The sequence below is a fragment of the Mesoplodon mirus genome (assembly GCF_964341445.2).
Source record: "Mesoplodon mirus genome assembly, chromosome: 11".
Classification (NCBI taxonomy): domain Eukaryota; kingdom Metazoa; phylum Chordata; class Mammalia; order Artiodactyla; family Ziphiidae; genus Mesoplodon; species Mesoplodon mirus.
The window spans coordinates 36,683,872-36,701,619 of record NC_138987.1 but is presented as its reverse complement, the minus strand read 5'-3'; the positions used below and the strand labels follow the sequence as shown (position 1 = coordinate 36,701,619).

The 17,748-nt window shown below is 52.1% G+C and overlaps 1 protein-coding gene across 1 annotated transcript; it reads left to right on the top strand.

Moving 5' to 3' along the window:
• The first annotated feature begins 7,006 nt into the window (after positions 1-7,006).
• RPL3 (ribosomal protein L3) lies at positions 7,007-14,247 on the top strand. The gene is made up of 10 exons (XM_082635138.1): positions 7,007-7,078; positions 8,582-8,774; positions 9,584-9,752; positions 10,327-10,462; positions 11,511-11,697; positions 12,203-12,363; positions 12,905-13,006; positions 13,419-13,514; positions 13,842-13,961; positions 14,149-14,247. The coding sequence occupies exons 1-10, from the start codon at positions 7,076-7,078 to the stop codon at positions 14,191-14,193; spliced, it is 1,212 nt and encodes a 403-aa protein (XP_082491264.1). The 5' UTR covers positions 7,007-7,075; the 3' UTR covers positions 14,194-14,247.
• Positions 14,248-17,748: the final 3,501 nt, after the last annotated feature.

Genomic DNA, 17,748 nt, shown 5'->3' with positions numbered 1-17,748 from the left:
CCCAGCCGCTCCGTGGCACGTGGGATCTTCCCGGACTGGGGCACGAACCCGTGTCCCCTGCATCGGCAGGCGGACTCTCAACCACTGCACCACCAGGGAAGCCCCCCTTGAGATTTTGGTTGGAATCCTAATGACTTTATAGATTAATTTGGAGACAATTGACTTTCTTAAGACATTAGGCCAGTTCACCCGTACATTGATTATGTCCCTCTTTATTCAGGTCTTCTTTTTATGTCCTTTAATAGAATCTAAGTGTTCTCCAAGGAGGGCTTGTACGCTCTGTTAGGATAACTGGGGGGCAAGAGCACTCTATAACTTACAAACGGCTCAGTTTTATATACCTCTTCTCCCTGGGGGCTTATCATCCACATTTTACAGAAAAGGAAACTGAGGCCCAGGAAATTCCCCAAGGACACATAGAAGTGACAGAGCTGAGACCAGGTCCCCTAGCCCAGGCCCTGCTATGCAATATGGCTTGCATACTGGTTACCACCCACCCTTGCCCCCAGCCCAGCAAAGGCTTGGGTAGACAGATCTGATGCCATTCAATCACTTCTTGACAAAGCAAGTCATGGACATACCAGAGGCTGGCTCACACTTGGTTATTTATTTTAAGATCTGCACGAAGAGACACATGGCATAGATATACAGAAGAACAATGAGAATACAGGTCGCCTTGACTTGTCGTGCGAGGGCCTGCTTGGATGAAGACCTGAAGGCTATCTTGCTTGTACTGTTGCTCTGGAACCTGGTGCTAATGGGCATCTTACTGGCCCCCAGACTGCAGCCTCCCTCTCCCTCACTGGCATCCTTGTCCCCAGCCACTAGGCACAGGCTGATGGAGGCTGGCGTGAACCCACCTCAGGGTGGCCGGGTCAGGTCCAGGGAAGTGCTGGCTAAAAGGGATGGTGGTCACTGGAAGGATGGTGGTGACCGCATCCAGGTCTTTGGAGGGTGCCCCGCACAGCCCGGCCCACCCCAGGGACTGCAGGCCACTGCCCTGCAGGGCCTGAGCCACCTGTCGCACGATCACCCACAGCCTGTCCTGGCAGCGGAGCAGCAGGGACACTGCCACCTGCTGCAGCACAGCCCGCAGCAGCAACTCCAAGACCTTGCAGTTCTCGTGGTGGAAGTCGACCAGGCTATAGTAGGCCCACTGGGCCACAGAGAGCAGGGCTACGGGGGTCTCCCGCCGCAAGTGCCGCTGGAGCCACAGGACGCAGTGGCAAGCTCCGTGCATCAGGGTGGTGAGCAGTTGAAGGCCCTAGCCCTGCACGACAGTCAGCAGCTGCCACAAGGCCTGCTGGATGGGCAGCAGTACATCAACGCACAGCTTCCAGGCCAGGACGAGCCCCCCAGTCACCTGCAGACTCCTGCCGCACAGGACGCAGAGGCCCAGCATGGAGATAGAAAGGCAGTGAGAAGCCATGTTTGCCGTGGTTGCCTGCAGCCCCAGCAGGGCTCCATAGAATTTCACCAGGCCCAGCCCGCACAGGAGCAGAAGCTGCCAGGCGCCTCTGGCCAGCAGACTCCCTTTCTGAGGGGCATCCCCTTGGCAGCTGGCGGTGGAGGAGCAGGGAGGGGGCCCTTCATGACCCAGAGGCTCTGTGCCCAGCCTCCTGCTCCAGAGGCAAGGGGCTGCACTCATGCCACAAGCTCATATTAACTGAGCCTCTGACCCAAATGCCCTGTCATCTGAGCCAGGTGGCTTTGCAACAATCAATGACAGCACAAAAGATCAGGATGTGAACTCTTGTCAAAAGAGGGAGCTGGGCCTCCCTGGTGGTGCAGTGGTTAAGAACCCGCCTGCCAATGCAGGGGACACGGGTTCGAGCCCTGGTCCGGGAAGATCCCACATGCCGCGGAGCAACTAAGCCTGTGCACCACAACTACTGAGCCTGCGCTCTAGAGCCACGAGCCACAACTACTGAGCCCGCGTGCCACAACTACTGAAGCCCGCGCACCTGGAGCCCGTGCTCCACAACAAGAGAAGCCACTGCAATGAGAAGCCCGCACACCACGAGGAAGAGTAGCCCCTGCTCACCACAACTAGAGAAAGCCCGCACGCAGCAACGAAGACCCAACGCAGCCAAATATAAAATAAATTAAATTAAATTAATTTAAAAAAAAAAGAGGGGGCATTATTGTTTCAATGGGCAAGGGAGGCAGCCTTGGAAACTGTGATGTTCTAGTTCATGCCCACATCTGCCAAATGTGAGCCAGAGCCTTCTCTGGGCTAGGACCTGCAATCTCTGCCACCACAAAGCATCCTGTCCAGCAAGAGAGATGGACATTGAAATGCCCTCATGACAAAACTGCATCACTCAGTTCCTCTCTTGCCCTTGTGCTTCCCATTCTTTTCTTTTCTTTCTTTTTTTTTTTTTGGCCACACCATGTGGCTTGCAAAATCCTAGTTCCTGACAAGGGATTGTACCTGGGATGAACCTGGTGCTTTCATATGCCCCGGCAGTGAAAGCTCCAACTCCTAACCACTGGACCACCGGGGAATTCCCCCATGCTTCCCCATTCTGCTCCTCAAGCCCCCCTAACTTCTGCCGAGTTTAGTCCATGTCTCTGGTTTTACCTGGCAGCAGAGAACATCTGCCCTTCAGGGATGTGAGCAAAACCTTGGACCCTTTTCCATTCTTTACTAGAAGTTCCGTTTTGAAAAACAGTATTGATGGGGGACCATTTGTAAACAAAGTTAATCCATTTCTTTCCAGACTCTGGATTTTATCTTTGGATTAAACCAGCAATTCGGGATCCGGTAACCCAACCCCCTTGTTTTGGCCGTTTTTTTTTTTTTTTTTTGCGGTACTCTCACTGTTGTGGCCTCTCCCGTTGCGGAGCACAGGCTCCGGACGCGCAGGCTCAGCGCCCATGGCTCACGGGCCCAGCTGCTTCGCGGCATATGGGATCCCCCCGGACCGGGGCACGAACCCGTGTCCCCTGCATCGGCAGGCAGACTCTCAACCACTGCGCCACCAGGGAAGCCCTGTTTTGGCCTTTTGTAAAGAGCTCATGCAGATGGGCTTGGTGAGTCACCCTGATTTCACTGGTCCGCATCAAATATGCTCAACAATTGTGTGTTCACTGAGGGGTGATGTTCAGGGTGTCATTAGCTGCATCCCACTTTGGCCCGTTTAGGAGAACCCCATCTCCCCAGAGAAATTTCTTTCAAGCCTTATTTTAGGCACAGTGGATTCCTTTGGCCACTGGTTTGTTTTTATCATGTGGATATTGTGAATCATGTTACTAATCATATTTATCTTTCTTATTTAGCTGGACAGAGGCTTGAAACCTAGTGGGAGGACTACTCTAAGACAAACAAGAGTTCTATAATGTTTTTTTTGGGTGTGATCGTGAAACCGAGCGGGGCCCTGTGGGGCTCCCGGGCACGGAGGCCTTTTTGTCCCCCCATTTCTTGTAGGCAAGACTCCAGACTTCCTGACCTTCCCTGAGTTCCAAAGGGCAGATTTGAACAGTTGCTAATCAAGGGAGGAGCAGCCAAGAAACCACCTGAGGCAAGATTAAAGGGACCAGGGACTTCCTGGTGGTCCAGCGGTTAAGACTCCACCCTCCCAATGCAGGGGGCCCGGCTCTGATCCCTGGTCAGGGAACTAGATCCCACACACCCGCCACAACGAAGATTCCACATGCAGCAACTAAGAACCCCACCCTGAGTTGGGACACATAGTTTTCGAGGGCAGGAGCCCTCTGTGTCCCCCTTTGCCTGGCAAAGCAATAAAGCTATTCTTTTCTGTTTCACCCAAAACTGTCTCCGAGATTCGATTCGTCATGGGTGTACAGAGAGGCTGAGCTTTCGGCATCAATCCCTCTCTGGCTTCATTTTATTTCCCTTCACTCACGTCCTTACTTTTTTTTTTCCTTTAAATAGACTTTTCCTTTTTAAATATTTTTTTTAATTAAAAAAAAATTTTTGGCTGCGTTGGGTTTTCATTGCTGCGCGTGGAATTTCTCTAGCTGCAGCAAGCGGGGGCTACTCTTCGTTGCGGTGCGCGGGCTTCTCATTGCGGTGGCTTCTCTTGTTGCGGAGCACGGGCTCTCGGCGCGTGGGCTTCAGTAGTTGTGGCTCGCAGGCTTTAGAGCACAGACTCAGTAGTTGTGGCGCACGGGCTTCGTTGCTCCTCGGCATGTGGGATCTTCCCAGACCAGGGATCAAACCAGTGTCCTCTGCATTGGCAGGCGGATTGCTAACCACTGTGCCACCAGGGAAGTCCCTTATTTTTTTCTTGTTGATTTGCATACACCTTGCTGTGTAGTCTTAGACATGTTCTTGGAAGAAGGAAAGATACAGTTAACCCCATAACTGAATCCAAACCTACATATATAAATTAATCTATCCTTTCTAAAAGTAACATTATCTATCCAATATTCCAAAACGGATATCCTGACTCCTGTCATCTCTGCTTCCTCTCCCTGCCCCCACCCACAATGACTCATACAAATAGTCTCCGGATCCTGCTATCCTAAATATCTCCTGATTCTGCTCCTTCATGTCTACCCTCAGTGTCCTTTTCCAGGTCACCCACTTGACAGCTTCCATGGAGTAGTGAAAGCCCTTCTACCTTATTCTCACCTTTAGTTGGTCCTTTAATGTCATTCTTAGGCAGAGTAGGCTCAGTACACATTTGCTGAGTGAATGAATGAATCCCTCATTTGACAGCTGGGGAAACTGAGGCCCAAGGCAATAACCCAGTGAGCTATGTGCACAACCGGCAGGACTGTGCAGGTCTGTTGATACTCTCTTTTCTCTGACTGGAAAGAGGGAATTCCTTTTAGGGGGAATGGTTTGTCCAGGACCTTTGGTAACATTGTTTGTTAAATCTTTGTCAACCCTCATCACAATTTTAAACAGTCTTATTTGGTCTGCAATGGTAGCTGTCTTGTTCTCTTACAAATTCCCACAGACTGGTGCAGTACCTGGCACAGAGCAGGCCTTTAGGAAGAATTTCTTATTGAGTGAATGAGTGACTCAGGACCCCAGAGCTCCTTTTCCAGTGAAAGGGCTACTGAACCCTGAGTCTGATGTCATGAAAACCCAACCTAGACTCAGTCAGACTTGAGCTCTGTCCTTTATTAATTGCTTGACTTTTGCCAAATTATTTCCTCTTGGCCTGAACTTAGTTTTCTGTGTCATATGGGCCATAATTCCTTGTCTGCAATTCTGAAATGAAAAAAACGTTTTTTTAATTGAGGTATAGTTGATTTACAACGTTGTGTCAGTTTCTGGTGTATAGCAAAATGATTCAGTTATATTTTTTTCATATTCATTTTCATTACGGTTTATTATAGGATATTGAATATAGTTCCCTGTGCTATACAGTAGCACCTTGTTTATCTATTTTATGTATAGTAGTTTGTATCTGCTAATCCCAAACGCCAAATCCACCCCTCCCCCTTTCCTCTTTGGTAACCGTAAGTTTGTTTTCTATGTCTGTGAGTCCGTTTCTGTTTTGTAAATAAGTTCAATTGTATCATATTTTAGATTCCACATATGTGATATCACACGGTATTGGTCTTTCTCTTTCTGACTTACTTCACTCAGTATGATAATCTCTAGGTCAATCCATGTTGCTGTAAATGGCATTATGAAAAAACTTCTTAAGTCATTTGGTGGCAAAAACCAAACTAACCTGAATTTTTTAGGTAGCTAAGTTAGCCTTTAACTGTGAGGCTATTTATACTTATCCCACTCCATGTGAATATTCACGTTTCTTAGCAGAATTAATGTGTTTCATTCAACAGTTTAGGGATGATTACATAATATACAGTATGTGCACCATATTGCACGGTATTATCTAAAACATGAAGAATGCTGAATTTGGATACATATCTGGCCCCAAAGACTTCCAATAAGGGACTGAGGACTATCAGCACTGCCACTGGGGGATGGCGTGAGGGTTACATGAGAGAATGTTTTTAACAATTGTGTGAGCAATGGTCAGGCCCAGAATCCAAGAACAGGACTGGCGTAGGATGGATGTGGAAGGTGGCGATCTATGAAAAAGTGTGTATTCGCCTGCAGCGAAGAGGCTGGAGTAGCTAGTTAGGGCAGATTCTTGGCTGGCAGGCTCAGAAGTTAAGGCTTAATCCACAGAAAAAAACGAGGGTTGGGGGTGGGCGTGGGGAGGGGCATGGGAAGTAACAAGAAGAGATTTGATTCTCAGAAAGATTTGGAGGGGCAAGCCTGGCGGCAGGGAGAGCCACTTAGCAGCCTCCTAGAACCTAGGTGACCCCGAGCCCAAGCAGACATCAGCAAGGGCCATTCATGCAGAGTCTGGGAAGCAGGGAGGGCCAGGGTCCCTGAGGCCGGGCAGCTGGACCCATGACCCTAGACGGTGAGGTGGTTCCGTTGCCTAAGACCTTCAGAACCAAGCACGGGCCCCCACAGCCAGATTCTCGGAGGAGTAGCCGAGATGGGGCGAGGGAGGGGGGCCCGAAATCAGGAAGCATTAAAGGCAAGCTGGTACCGGGAAGCGGCTCTGGGTTGGGAGCCAGGAAACCAGGGTTCCTGTCTTTCCTCTCCAACTTCGAGCTGGTGGAAACGGTGCGAGTCGTCCCATTTCTATGTGCCTGCAAAATGGCAACAACGCTGCGTGGGACGGAAGCGGGATACCACGTGGGAAAGCGCCTTGGAACTGAAGCCCCAACAGGGTTACTCAATTCCAGAGGTTTCATATGAAACCTGCATTTCATATGAAAAGAACCGACGTTGCCATTTTCCTTCACCGTAACAGCCGTTTCATCAAATTTGGCTGCTGCCCAATGCCTCAGGACAACTCTATGCCGCCGAGTCCGAGGCTTTTCCCTAAGTTTGAACTCAGCCGCTCGCCGTAGAGCCTCTAAGTCCCGCCTACGAAACTGACGTCCCGGTCGGAACGTAAGCAAGGCGAGGACGAGCTTGCGTGGAAACGGCACCCAGTACCCGCCCCCCGACCCGACGTCTGCCGCGGGCGCGCGCTCTCACGCCGGAAGGGGCGGGGCCAGACTGGAATTTATATATAGCGCGCCGAGACTCGAACGATCTCTACCGGCAGCATCCGACGGCAGGATGGTAAGGTTCATTATGGCGGACTTCTACTTGTCTGCCGCGGCGGCATAAGTGAATCCGCGGCACATCCCCGCCATCTCGCCTCACCCGGCGCCGCGGTTCTGCTCTAGGAGCATGGGGCACTCAGCAGAATCCGCAGTCGGGTCTATTTTCTGAAAATGTCCGAGGCCTGAGGTTGCCTTTGGGCCTGCCGGTCTGCTGGCGAGAGGCCTTGCCACGGGAGCTGGGTTGGGGAGCCCGGGCCCGACAATCTTCAAGCCATGGATTATTCCTAGATCTCGGCCTCAGCACTCGAGATCCGAGTCATGAGCACTTTCGCCAGGAGGACCTTGGGTGGCAGCGTATGGCACTGTTGTGAAAGTGGGAGGTGCAGCAATCCAGGCCGCAGGCGGCAGGGGAGGCTTTGTGTATGGGTTGTTGAATTCTCATTCTGAAACGTCTGGGACGGTTGGTACAACTCCTTGGGCCTCTAGAGTTTTCAGAAACCAGAGATGATGAATTTACTGACGGGCGGACAGAGACTGTGTGCTGATTGTCATGTTCTGATTTGGTTCTGTCGAGTTCTAGTGGCCTCCACTTGCCAGTTAGCTCCCGTTGGGAGCATGAGGAACCTTTACTACCATTATCTGCCACCCAGCCGTTTAACCAGGAGTCCCTATTGTGGACAGAATGTTTTTCTTTTTTTTAATCTTTATTGGAGTACAATTGCTTTACACTGTTGTGTTAGTTTCTGCCGCACAACAACGTGAATCATCTATATGTATACATATATCCCCATATTGTCTCCCTCTTGCGTCTCCCTCCCGCCCTCCCTATCCCATCCTAGGTCGTCACACAGCACTGAGCTGATCTCCCTGTGCTATGCAGCAGCTTCCCACTAGCCGTCCATTTTGCATTTGGTAGTGTGTATATGTCAATGGTACTCTCTCACTTCGTCCCAGCATCTCCCCACCCCTGTGTCCTCAAGTCCGTTCTCTACGTCTGCGTCTTTATTCCTGCCCTGCCACTAGGTTCATCAGTACTGGCCTTTTAGATTCCATATACGTGTGTTGGCATACGGTATTTTTCTTTTTCTGACTTCATTCTGTATGACAGATTCTAGGTCCATCCACCTCATCACAAATAACTCGATTTCGTTCCTTCTTATGGCTGAGTAACATTCCATTGTATATACGTGCGTGGTCAGAATCTTAACTGACTCGCACATAAGGCTGCCTGTTAACCGATTTTTAATGCCATTACCTGGTGTGCCTTTGTCCTCTTCAGAGGAAAAGGTGGATGGTTCATCTTGTTTAAATAAATTATACGGTGAGGGTTTGAGATAAATGTTCAACTCATTTGGCCGAATAATGCCTTTTAGATGTGTGATCCCGAAAAGGGTAAATCCAGCAGTAAGCCTGTTACCTGGGTTGCTGGCGTGGAATCTTCTTAGAACCTAGGCCTCTGGGGATGAAGAGGCGTGAGCTACTTAGAAGGTGCTGACGTTGATCAATAATTTTCTCCTAGTCTCACAGGAAGTTCTCCGCTCCCAGGCATGGGTCCCTGGGCTTTCTGCCTCGGAAGCGCAGCAGCCGGCACCGCGGGAAGGTGAAGAGCTTCCCCAAGGATGACTCTTGCAAGCCTGTGCACCTCACAGCCTTCCTCGGCTACAAGGCTGGCATGACCCACATTGTGAGGGAGGTCGATAGGCCAGGGTCCAGTAAGTACATGCTGCATCTTCCCAGCTGATGGGAGGGTAGGAGTTGGTGGGAACTGACTAGATGGGGCCAAAAGCTCTCAGGAGAGCAGGCTTTGGAGAGATCAACAGAACCTCTGGATATCACAGTGGAAATATATTTTAGGATCGATGAATGCTTCCAGGCTTCAGGTGGCTGGTACTGCTTGATTTAGGCAGAGGGATGTAATGGTGTCAGGGAGCATGATGAGGAAATTGGTCAAGAGCTGCAGCACAGAGAAGTATGCTAACATGGGAGGTGGCAACCATTGAGGGTTAAATAGAGACTCCACTCACATTTTAGGGGCAGCACTGAACTATGAGTCTCACCTGAACGCCTGAATACTACCCATGTGCCTGGGTTGTGAAGTTCGAAGTAGAAAAGGCACTAAGTAGAACACACGGTGCTGGTGATTGAAACACAGTAAATAGACAGTTAAAATGGTCTATGCTGAGGAATTACTACCTCACTATACTTAGTGCTCTTGTATTTTCTAGGTAATAAGGAGTTTGTCTCTGGAGATGGTTATGATAAACCAGCACCGAAACCAGGCTGTTACTTGGCTGCGTAGGGTCCAGATAGTTTTGTGCTGAAAAGGTCAATGCACACAGACTGAGCATTCAGCAGTGAGGGAGTTTGGGCTGCAATGCAGACTTCCCCACAAACCTTCCTGTCATCTGAAGCAACTTGCTTTGCTGGCCTGGAAGGGTACGCGACATTTTCCCAAAAGACAGCCCTCCTGCCGGGTACTTGAGGCAGCCCGCTCAGGTCTAACTGCCTGCTTCCTCTGCAGAGGTGAACAAGAAGGAAGTTGTGGAGGCTGTGACCATCGTGGAGACGCCGCCCATGGTCATTGTGGGCATTGTGGGCTACGTGGAAACACCTCGAGGCCTCCGGACCTTTAAGACCATCTTTGCTGAACATATCAGTGATGAATGCAAAAGGCGCTTCTATAAGAACTGGTAAGGGAGCCGATGCCACCCTCGCCCTGGGTTAGGCTGGCCAGGAGGGGCAGTGTGCCGCGCAGGGCCTCAGCTCCATAGCTGGGGTGGGAGGAGCTGCTCTGGTGTCGGGTTTAGTTGCATAACAGAGCAGAACAGTTCTTTGCTGTGCTGGGAGCAGCATCTTGAGACATTTCCTTCAGTGTTCACCTTAGTGGGTGCTACCTTGAGTCAGTTCAGTATTTCCTGAGTTGCTGGCAAGTGTTGAGTCTACTTAGAAGCTGAGGGATAGCAGTGATGCCCCCCAGACCCCACCACCCCCAGTGTGTGGTCTAGTGAACGGGTAACCTGGAGCAAGAACATGTGTGTCTGAAAGTACGTGACTTGCATCATTAATCTGTGGACCTCTGCTCAGCTCCGCTCGGCTCTGCCCGATGAGCTCCATCCAGGCTCCGCTTGCCGGTGGAAAAGGCTCCTTAGAAGCCGGCAATGAGCCCCGTCCCCACACGGTGCCCGTGTGCCTTCCGCTCGCCCCTTGGAGGGGTGATGAAGGCTGGCACCTGGCCCCCTCCCCAACTCTGCTCTGCTTCTGAAGGCATAAATCTAAGAAGAAGGCCTTCACCAAATACTGTAAGAAGTGGCAGGATGTAGACGGCAAGAAGCAGCTGGAGAGGGACTTCAGCAGCATGAAGAAGTACTGCCAGGTCATCCGTGTCATTGCCCACACCCAGGTGAGCGCCCACTGCTTCTTGTCTGTGGAGGTGATGACCTGCATGACCACCTGTGGCTTTTGGGGGGTTCAGTTATCTTCTGAGTTGATCCTCAGCTCACACTGGTTTTGTGTCAAGCCTCAGGATCTTAGGGATGGTAAGACTTTGAGGTTCTTAAACTTCTTTCCTGGTGGAGGAAGGGGTTGTTAAAAGCAACACAGTCCAGCCAGTGCCCTGCCTTGAGGCCTGGGTTCCTGGGGCCATATTAAGGACAGTTGTCTGTTTGAGAAGGCATCCAGGCCTCCTCACATAGGGTTGGTTTTTTTTGTTGCCAGCAGAGGGCACTGTGTCCCCGATGGTTCTTAATTAGGGAAAACCATATCCCATTTTAGGAGAACTGGTTGAAGGAACCGGTGAGTCATAACTAACATTGTCTAGCGCCTAACTGAAAATAGTGTTGAGATGCTGGCTATTTGCACTTAAAACCTGACATGTGAGCTGAATTAGCTCTTGGTTCTCTGGGTAGGAATGGGTGCCACCTTTGCTGTCAGTCTGGGCGATTATCCTGGGTATACCCATGATTCCTAAGTGATCAGTAGCCCTGTGAGGTTAGTGGTGACCAGATTACCATAGATTGTGGTGTGTGTCCATTACTGAAGACGGGTCAGTAGGATAACACTGGACAGCTTTAAAATCTGGTCAGATTCATTCCTTAATCACAGCTTGTACTCTCGCAGTGTTACCCTGCTCCCAAAATAAGTGGCTTACTGATAGTTAATAGAGCAAGGTAGATGGCCAGGGTAAACCAGGGCAGGTACCCCAAAGGAACTGGCCAAAAGGACAGTGATCAGGAACATTGGGCTGGTTGGTCCCAGGATCTGGTTAAATCAGCCTCTCTTAATGTGGGCCTGGTGTGTCTGTCAAGGAACAGCTTATTCTGACCTGATTCAGGCACCAGAATTGAAAGGGAAATGGTACCCAGTGGGGAGTCATAACACTGGAAAGCAAAACTGTTGCCTGTTGTGCCCAGCCTGAGTTCCTTTCACCTTGAAGCATCTGTTCCTTTTAGATGCGCCTGCTTCCTCTACGCCAGAAGAAGGCCCACCTCATGGAGATCCAGGTGAACGGAGGCACTGTGGCCGAAAAACTGGACTGGGCCCGAGAGAGGCTAGAGCAGCAGGTCCCTGTGAACCAAGTGTTTGGGCAGGATGAGATGATTGATGTCATTGGGGTGACCAAGGGCAAAGGCTACAAAGGTGAGCTTTGCAGTGGCCCACATTGCTGTGGTTAACCTGGGAGAGGGGTGTCAGGCCCAGCTGTTCTGTGATGAGGCCCTGGAATGAGCGCTGGCACAGCGCCCGAGTCAGACTGCGGAAGTATTCCTAGCTGCCTTCCTTCTGAGGACAGTGCTGTGGTCAGGTGGTTGGGATAGCAAGTGGGACCAGGGGTGACATACATACGCTTTGAGCACACTGCAGAACACACTGGGAGGCTTCCTGAATGCTCCCAAATGAGCATGATGTCCTAGTAGGGCTGATTCTCCAAGGCCTGTTCTTGTTTGCTGATTGTAATTCAAGGGTTCTGTCTCAGCTGGTATTCAAGCTTGGATGGAGATATAAGAAGGGAGAGGACATGGCAGTCATGTGTTGCATTGCATGTTCTGTAGACACAGTACCACAAACTCAAGTTGGGCATTCATAGCAGGAAAGGGCCAATGGCATGGGTGCCAGGCACCCCAGTAATAGCATGTGTCTATTCCAGGGGTCACCAGCCGTTGGCACACCAAGAAGCTGCCCCGTAAGACCCACCGAGGGCTGCGCAAGGTTGCCTGTATTGGGGCGTGGCATCCTGCACGGGTGGCCTTCTCTGTGGCTCGGGCCGGGCAGAAAGGCTACCATCACCGCACCGAGATCAACAAGAAGGTGAGGTGCCCAAGGGGATCCTCTGGAGACTTTAACCCTAGGAGGGGCAGGGTGGTCCCAATATTGGGAATTGGGGGTTCCAGTCCCTGTCACCATCAGTGCATTTGTGGTGGAGCATCCCGTGGACTTGGTTGCTCATGTCCGGTGGCACAGTTCTGACTCTTGGGTGTCATGATAGTAAAGTGCTGTCCTTGAAGGTGGTTCTGGTGCAGCTGACCTTTGGCGGGGCTGAGGATATGAGCTTTGTCTACCCTCTCCTGTTCCATGGTGTTTGGAGAGGCCTCATCCATTGTCTCACTGGATGGCATTGTTTTCAGTTCAAGCCCAGCCACCTTTTCTTTGCTCCGAGCCTGGGACGCCCCCTCACTAGGGCCGAGGTCATAGCTACTTTCCCAGAGCCCTTTGTAGGCTAGCCCACCCCCAAGATGGATCATTTGTCCCTAATGCCTGTCCTTGCCTCCAGCCAGCTCCAGAGGCCTCTGAGCTGTCTCCCCGCCCAGTTTTCTTGTTCTCAAGTATTTATGCTCATTTCCTCCTTCAGATCTACAAGATTGGCCAGGGCTACCTCATCAAGGATGGCAAACTGATCAAGAACAATGCCTCTACTGATTACGATCTGTCTGACAAGAGCATCAACCCTCTGGTGAGTAATGGGAGCTGTCCATGCAAAGCCTCAGATACCTGGTCTGGGGGGGTTTCCGGTTCCAGGCCTCCCCTATGGGGCTGGGGCCATTTTTACAGCCAGTTAACTGGACCCCTGCACAGCATCCAGCTGTCTGTCCACCCTTTGTCATTGGTGGGGGGCAGACTGGCTGGTGAGGAGTGGGGTGGCAGGCCCAGCTGTTCAGTGATGAGGCCCTGGAATGAGCGCTGCGTGCGGCGCCCGAGTCAGACTGCGGAAGTATTCCTTGCTGCCTTCCTTCTGAGAACAGCTCTGGTCAGGTGGTGGGACCACCAGGACCTGCGGGGGCGGGGGGTGTCGTGTGCGTGGTCAGTCCTGTCTCCAGCCCCATTCTTGATCTGTGCTGACCTTTGATGGCCTTGCTCCTTCCCAGGGTGGCTTTGTCCACTACGGTGAAGTGACCAATGACTTTGTCATGCTCAAAGGCTGCGTGGTGGGAACCAAGAAGCGAGTGCTCACCCTTCGCAAGGTGAGGCTGAGCTTTGTTCCAGGGGGGTTGGAGGGAAGGCGGGGAGGGATGCTGCTGCTCCTGACTTTGAAGGCCCGGGAGGAGGGAATTCCGTGTCTGGTCTGGCCCAGCTGTTTGCTTCTCTTCCTAAGTGTATTCTCATCCGCCTGGTGGCAGGAGGAAGCCCCTTGGTAGTGGCTGGATGGTGGTGGTTGGGGTAGGTGGGTGTCCTGATTCCAGGACTGATTTAGATGGAGTTGGCCTCTGCCCTCTGAAGATGAGGGACCTGTGAACAAAGATGGTACAGAGAAAAGCTTGGCTTTGTACCCTTGCCCTCTTGGTCCACAGTCCTTGCTGGTGCAGACCAAACGGCGGGCCCTGGAGAAGATTGACCTCAAGTTTATTGATACCACCTCCAAATTTGGCCACGGCCGCTTCCAGACTGTGGAGGAGAAGAAAGCTTTCATGGTGAGCACCTCGCTCGCTGCCCTCAGGCTGGGGGGGCATGGCTTTCAGCTGCTGTCGCCTGGCAGCCTGCGCATCTGGTGCTGGTGCAGAGGGGCCGCCTTGTGCCTGTGTGTGCCCCGGGCTGTGCGGGTGGTTATTCTTAACTGCCTTCTATCTCTGACCTTGCCTGCTGCATTTCTCTCCACAGGGACCACTTAAGAAGGACCGAATTGCAAAGGAAGAAGGGGCCTAATGTCAGAACAGATTTTATGGCTGGTAGAATCTCAATAAAGTTATTTTCCAGTGACATCCGTCTGCCTGTACTTCACCTTCCCGGTCCTGGCTGCCTCCCTCGGCCCTCATGCTCCCAGAGGCATGCTGTCCCCCCAACCTCTTGGGTTGCCTCTTTCCCCTACCGCTTGCTGGGCCCCATGCTTGAAGCAGACTAGGTGAAGCGGGAGGCGAGAGCCAGCCGCCTGGTCTGCCCTGCACTGTACGGCCAGCCTGGGGGGTGAGCTCTGTGTGAAATGTTCCGTCACAGGGCCAGGAAGCTGGGTCTCTGCTGTAGAAGTTGTGTCTATACAGCTTGGAAGGAGGCAGTGAGGATCTGGTGTTGCTGTTGCCCATGGGCATGACAGGGCAGACCCTGGCTCTCTGCCGAGTATACAGATAACCTAATTTAGTCACTAATCCATGCAGGAGGGGTACCAGTTAGGGCTTGTGGAGGTTCTTCTGTAGCCAGCGGCAAAAGTTCTGGCCATGGGAGAGTGTCACGTAGAAGCCCTGAATGGCACCTGGGACTCAGGAGCACACTGGAATGTTTGCTTTGAGGAAAGCCCTGGTGATTAACAAGGCCTTCATTAAAACAGGTGAGAATGTGGGCCGGCAGAGTTTGAGTGCCTTGGCCAGGCTCACCTGGCTGGTGAGGTCATTGAACCCCAATTTCCATTCTGGTCGAGGTCTGTTTTGGTAACTTGGCTCAGCCCCCGTGCACTGCTGGTGTCCCCTGTGCCGACCCTGTTGTGTACCTGCATCACGTAGGCTGCTAGAGCCCAGCACCCAGGCCTGTGAGGTCTGGCCCACCCTTTGGTGGGGTGACAACCCCAGTCCAGCCCCTGGCATTCCAGGTGTACAAGATGCCCCCTGCTTATCCTTCCAGCTGCAGTCACATCTGCCCGTGTGGTGTGTTTCTCTCAGCCTCACCTAAGCGGAGGGCAGAGAGCACAACTGCAGCAGCGCCAACGGCCCTGCCCCGTCTTCTGGCTGGTTGCCCACCAATTAATCACCTGGGTTCTGGCATCTTCTGAGCCTTAGTTTCCTCTTCGAAAGGGATAGTGATAGCTGGGCATAGACGGAGGTCCCATACTGTCTCAAGATGGCCGGAGGTGGCCGAGTTGAACCTCTGGTTCCCAATGAGCATGGTATCCCCATGACGCGTGAGGCCCTAAGATGTCCGGTCAAGGCACACAGGAGGTTGCAGGAATTACACGTGGGCCCTGAGGCAGAGGCTGGCTGAGGTCTGGAGGGGCTGAGCCAGAGTCCTTGGCATGGGACCACTCCCCAACGTCTGTCTGCCCACTTTTCTGGAGTCCCTTCTGAGCTCTGTGTGGGGCAGTGGGCCTCAAAGCCAACTTCTGGGCCAATTTGCCACCCCATGCAGCACCAGTCAGCTCAGGATCGAGGCTTGGACTGGCAAGAGCTGCATTTCAGCCTGGAGCCACCAGGGGGCGAGAGTGGGCAGCACCCAGTTGGGGCAACCCTGCAGGAGGACCTCTGGGCTTTGCGGGGGGCGCAGCATCCCTTCCCCAATCGGGGTCTCTTCAGATGTTCCATAATCCTGGGAGTCAAGCCCATAGCCAGAGTGGTTCAGGACCTGCCCCAAGGCCACCAGGCACCTGTGGCAGAGCCAGGCGTGGGAGCTGGGCTCCTGGTCTTTGGGTTCTTTTCACTGCACTTCTGTCCAGTCATACCCTGGGGAGGGTGCTGAGCTGGGCAGTGGCCCCACCTCATCCCCTCACTCATCTCGGTTGCCCTTGGCCTCAGCCTGTGGGCCTCCCCAGACCCTTAGGCCAGCCCTGGAACCCAGCTGCCCACCCAGCCCAGGTACAAACCCAGCTGCCCACCCAGCCCAGGTACAAACCCAGCTGGTTTGAGACGTCCTGGCTGGGCCTCACTCCCTTTTGGGACTCTGCCCAGTTGTAGGTATGGCCAGGATGACTCGGGACGTGGGTCCAGAGAACAGGCTGAGGGTGTGCACACGTGCCTCCAACAGCACAGGTAGAGCACACGCTCGTGTCCCCACACACGTGAGTGCACAAAGAGCCTTTTCAGGGGCAGGCGTGCTTGACAAGGGCTGAGCCCTTATCTGTTGACCATCCCCACATCCCCAGCCTCCTTTCTGCCCTGCCCCTGGCCAGTGAGTGCTTTGAGTCACGCCCAAGATCACAGATCTGAGCCTCAACCTCATCTGGCTGGTGACTGGCCACCTCAGAGGTGGTGGTTACGGGACCCAGTGTGGAAGACAGTCCCAGCGTGTGCACAGAATGCCTGGAACTGGTCAGGACGAGTAATTGGGCTTCCTGGGGGCAGCGGAAAGCTCAGCCACGTGTGTGGGATCAGCTTAATTCTCAAGAAACCTGAGCGCCCGCGGTGGACAGAACACTCCTCCAGGTGCTGGGGAAGCAGTGCTGAACTCAAGGAGCTTTTATTCCAGTTGGGGAGGGCAGACAGGAGACACAGGCAAACAAGACAGTTTCAGAAGTGATGAGGCACTTCCCTGGCAGTCCAGTGGTTAAGACTGCTCTTCCACTGCAGGGGGTGTGGGTTCAATCCCTGAAGGTCCCACATGCCCTGTGGCCTAAAGAAGTAAAAAAAGCATTGGTCTGCTAAGATAATATTTGGGTAATACAAGTGATAACGCTTTCGCCCTGAATTAAGGCCAGCAGTTTGCTGAAGCTTTTGGTTTTAAGCAGGAGCGAAAGAAATCTCTATGGTCTGTTGGCCATTTCAGAACTTTATGCATGAAATGGTTAATTCATTAGAAAGAAACATCTGAGTCATTGGTGATAGATGTGGGCCAGAATTTAGAGATCCCTGATTTAACTTTATTCATTAGAATTATATTACTGTTAAATCTAATTACTACAAAAGCTGCTGTGGATCCAAAGAATGATTCTGAACTGAGCTTTCTTTGAATATTATCCTTTTGTATGGTCAGGGCCCTGATTTGTATATTTTAGACTTCATTCAAATTGGAAACTTAGTAAATATAAGTTTGGGGCTGTAAAACTTTTTGAGTTGTATATTGGATTGTGAAAGTGCATCTGTATTATGGACATTGAGAAAGTTACTTTCATATAAATGCACTTTATTTTTTTAATTAAAAAGAAAAAAGGGCTTCCCTGGTGGCGCAGTGGTTGAGAGTCCGCCTGCCGATGCAGGGGACAAGGGTTCGTGCCCCGGTCCGGGAAGATCCCACGTACCGCGGAGCGGCTGGGCCCGTGAGCCATGGCCGCTGAGCCTGCGCGTCCGGAGCCTGTGCTCCGCAACGGGAGAGGCCACAATGGTGAGAGGCCCGCGTACCGCAAAAAAATAAATAGATTTTTTTTTGCCCATGCTGCATGGCTTGCGGGATATTGGTTCCCTGACCAGGGATTGAACCCGGGTCCATGGCGGTGAAAGCACGGAGTCCTAACCACTGACCGCCAGGGAATTCCCCTAAATGCACTTAGAAAAAAAGTGATGAATGCTGTGAAGAAATAGGAGAGGACATGGGGATGCCGAGTGATGGTGCAGAGGAGTCCTTTCT

Excerpts from the sequence above, each read along its gene's own strand:
- RPL3 (XM_082635138.1), top strand. Across the intron at positions 10,463-11,510 it reads GTGTCATTGCCCACACCCAG|ATGCGCCTGCTTCCTCTACG; the intron begins GTGAGCGCCCAC and ends TGTTCCTTTTAG. Across the intron at positions 11,698-12,202 it reads CAAGGGCAAAGGCTACAAAG|GGGTCACCAGCCGTTGGCAC; the intron begins GTGAGCTTTGCA and ends TGTCTATTCCAG.